At 52.0% G+C, this 3393-nt stretch overlaps 1 protein-coding gene across 1 annotated transcript in view; it reads left to right on the top strand.

Annotated features, from left to right (window-relative positions):
- GLRA4 (glycine receptor alpha 4) overlaps positions 1 to 2509 on the top strand; it is a 34463-nt gene extending 31954 nt beyond the window's left edge. The window contains exon 9 of the mRNA XM_026653030.1: positions 2219 to 2509. Within this exon, the coding sequence (XP_026508815.1) occupies positions 2219 to 2509 (291 nt within the window). The remainder of the gene's footprint in view (positions 1 to 2218) is intronic.
- Positions 2510 to 3393: the final 884 nt, after the last annotated feature.

Raw genomic sequence — 3393 nt, 5'->3', positions numbered from 1 at the left:
CGGCCCTGCCCACATCTTGAATACTGCGTGGAGATGTGGTCGCCCCATCTCAAAAAAAGATATATTGGAATTGGAAAAAGTTCAGAAAAGGGCAACAAAAATGATTAGGAGTATGGACTGGCTGCCGTATGAGGAGAGATTAATAAGACTTGGACTTTTCAGCTTGGAAAAGAGACGATTAAGGGGGGATATGATAGAGGTCTATAAAATCATGACTGGTGTGGAGAAAGTAAATAAGGAAGAGTTATTTACTCCTTCTCAAAACACAAGAACTAGGGGCCACCAAACAAAATTAATAGGCAGCAGGTTTAAAACAAACAAAAGGAAGTATTTTTTCACACAATGCACAGTCAACCTGTGGAACTCCTTGCCAGGGGATGTTGTGAAGGCCAAGACTATAACAGGGTTCAAAAAAGAACTAGATAAATTAATGGAGAACATGTCCATCAATGGCTATTAGCCAAGATGGTCAGGGTTGGTGTCCCTAGCCTCTGGTTGCCAGAAGCTGGGAATAAGCGACAGGGGATGGATCACTTGTTCTGTTCATTCCCTCTGGGGCAACTGGCATTGGCCACTGTCAGAAGACGGGATACTGGCCTAGATGGACCTTTGGTCTGACCCAGTATGGCCGTTCGTATGTTCTCCAGACCTGGCCTGATAACTCTTCCAAGGATGATGTCTCCAGGCAGGGACACCTGGCTTTCCGGACCCTGCTGCCATGGCTCTCAAGCACCCCAAGCAGCAAACACTGGGGGAGTTGGCATCTGCACCAAGGCAATGGGCTCCCAGAGGGGCTGCTGCCTCAGTGCGCTGGGGAAACCAACCGATGCTGAGGCCCTGACCTCCCCCACCACAATCCTCTTCCCCGTTCACCCTCTGGTTACCCCTATTGCTCTGCTCACCCCTCATACAGCAGCAGCATGGGAGAGTCCCAAGGGGGTGGCGAGGGGCTATGCAGGAGGAACATGGGGGGCAGGTGAGGATGTGGGGGAACAGGGTTGGTGGAGACAGCATGGGGAAGGCCTGGAGTAAGAGCAGCTGAGGGAAGAGGCGCAATGGTTTCAGCTCTTAGGTCACCCGCGTACCACACAATGCACTGGCCTCCTCCCCTCCATCTCCACACTGCACATTCAACCTTTCCCTGATCAGCTACTGCTAAAAAACAGCACACATCCTCCTCACACCCCTTGGTGACTGCTATTACAAACACCCCATTCCTCCCATCAACCACAACACCCTGAAACACACCTATCCGCTGGCAACCTGCCACCATGCATGCAAGCCCTTTCCTTCCAGTACGCCCCCTCACCTCCTGAGCAATCCAAGAAGAGCCATTCCCAGCCCTGCCGCCTGATCCGAGATGCAGGCTACACATTGCGTGCACGGAGGTGGGAATGTTGTGGGTAAAATAATCCAGAGGAGGTTACCAGGGCTGGGTAAGCACTTAACTGTGATTTCCTGACTTTTCTATGCTGGTTCCTGCTCCAGGTCTTTGGGGGAAGTACACTATGTGGAAATGGATTATCTTAGCTCAGTGGTTCTCAACCTATTTACCATACACACAGACACACACAAGCACACACCCTGTATGGCCCTGAGGCTGTCACATGGGCCGCAGCTGTGTGCTGATGGGGGCCACAAGCGGCCCACAGATTGAGAACCACTGTCTTAGCTACTCACACATCACTGCCTAGGGGAGAGATGCATGGAAAGCCCAGCCCTGGCCCAGCAAAGGCATGTGTGAGTGTGAACCCCTGGGCCCATGCACAATCCCATAGCAGGGTGTCCCACTGTAGCCAGTGAGACTCCCTGCTATGGGATCTGCTAGCCCGACCCTTCTACCTGCACGATCCAGGCTTATAAATGTGTGTGACGGTATTTGGTATTTCTAAATTCTATATATCCATGTGCTGGTATAGATAGTGAGAGAAGGTGTTGCAGGTGTGTCTATACAGGGAGTGTATATATACGCATGGCTTGTTTTGATCATATACAGTGTATATACTGTATGGAAATGTGTGTGTGTGTGTGTGTGTGTGTGTGTGTATTTCCATACAGTATATACACTGTATATGATCAAAACAAGCCATGCGTATATATACACTCCCTGTATAGAGACACTCCTGCAACACCTTCTCTCACTGTCTGGCATCTAACTGTGGCCAGTGACACTGAACTCACATGTCATTCCCTTCCCCTCTCATCTGCATCTCTCCAGGAGGAAGAGGTTGTCCGTGAGAGCCGCTTCTACTTCCGTGGCTATGGCCTAGGCCACTGCATGCATGCGAAGGATGGTGGTGCCGTGGAGGGTCCCAGCATCTACAGTCCCCCTCCGCCGACCCCTTTCCTGAGGGAGGGAGAGTCAATCCTTAGACGCTACGTTGACAGGGCCAAGCGGATCGACACCATCTCCCGAGCCGTCTTCCCCTTCACCTTCCTGGTGTTTAACATCTTCTACTGGGTGATCTACAAAGTGCTGCGGTCTGAGGACATCCACCAGGCACCCTGATGCAACACGGGACATGGCGCCAGGCAGGGGAGCCGCTATGTCTTCCCGGTCTCATGTGCGCACTGATATGTGGGCTGGAACCTTCCACCAGCACCAGTCAGACACTAGTAGCTTTGCCAGGACCTTGTCTCTCACTGACCCGGAACTTCTAGTACCAGCTGAGAAACTTGGGCACACTCTGCATGGTGTTAGGGGGCACTATGATGCCTACGAGGATCTGGCCGTACTCCATCCACCCATACCCTAGCATGGCGCTGAGGTTCGCTGTGCTGCTTGAGGCACTGGCCTTTATCATCTAGACATGCTCCATCTCCCAGCAGGGAGTTGGGGAGTGCTGCACTGCAGCTGTCCATAACTAAGATAAGCTCATCATCCAGCTCCCCAGTATGGCTTTAGAGGGTGCTATGATGCTGGAGCTGCTGCCCTCCAAAACAGAGACATATTCCATCCCCCGATACGTAATCAGCATGGTAACATGGGATGATGTACTGCTGGGAGCATGTCATTCTAGAATGGGACACTCCATCTTTCCAATGCCCCCACCAGCACAGAGCTGGGGGCGCTAGGCTACCATGTGCCACAACTTGCACGGGTGCCATCTCACAACACCCCAGCAAAGTGACAGAGGGTATTTGCTGCTGGAGGTACTGTCCTCCCTAACCCAGATATAACCCACCGGCTAACACCCTACCTTGGCAATGCTATGCTACTGGAGGTGCTGTCCTCCACCATAATCCGCTGTGGAAATGTGGACAACAGTCAATTCATGGTCAGACTAGATGAAAGTCACCATAACGGTGCTCCCAACACAGCCCCAGCATGGTGCTAGGATGCACTGTGCTGCTAGAAGCGTTGTGTACCATCCTCCAGCTGCCAACAACCTA

This window comes from Terrapene carolina, unplaced genomic scaffold (genome assembly GCF_002925995.2).
Source record: "Terrapene carolina triunguis isolate 2854851 unplaced genomic scaffold, T_m_triunguis-2.0 Scaffold131, whole genome shotgun sequence".
NCBI lineage: Eukaryota > Metazoa > Chordata > Testudines > Emydidae > Terrapene > Terrapene triunguis.
Note: the sequence above shows the minus strand (reverse complement) of the source record. Positions and strands in the feature narration are given on the sequence as shown.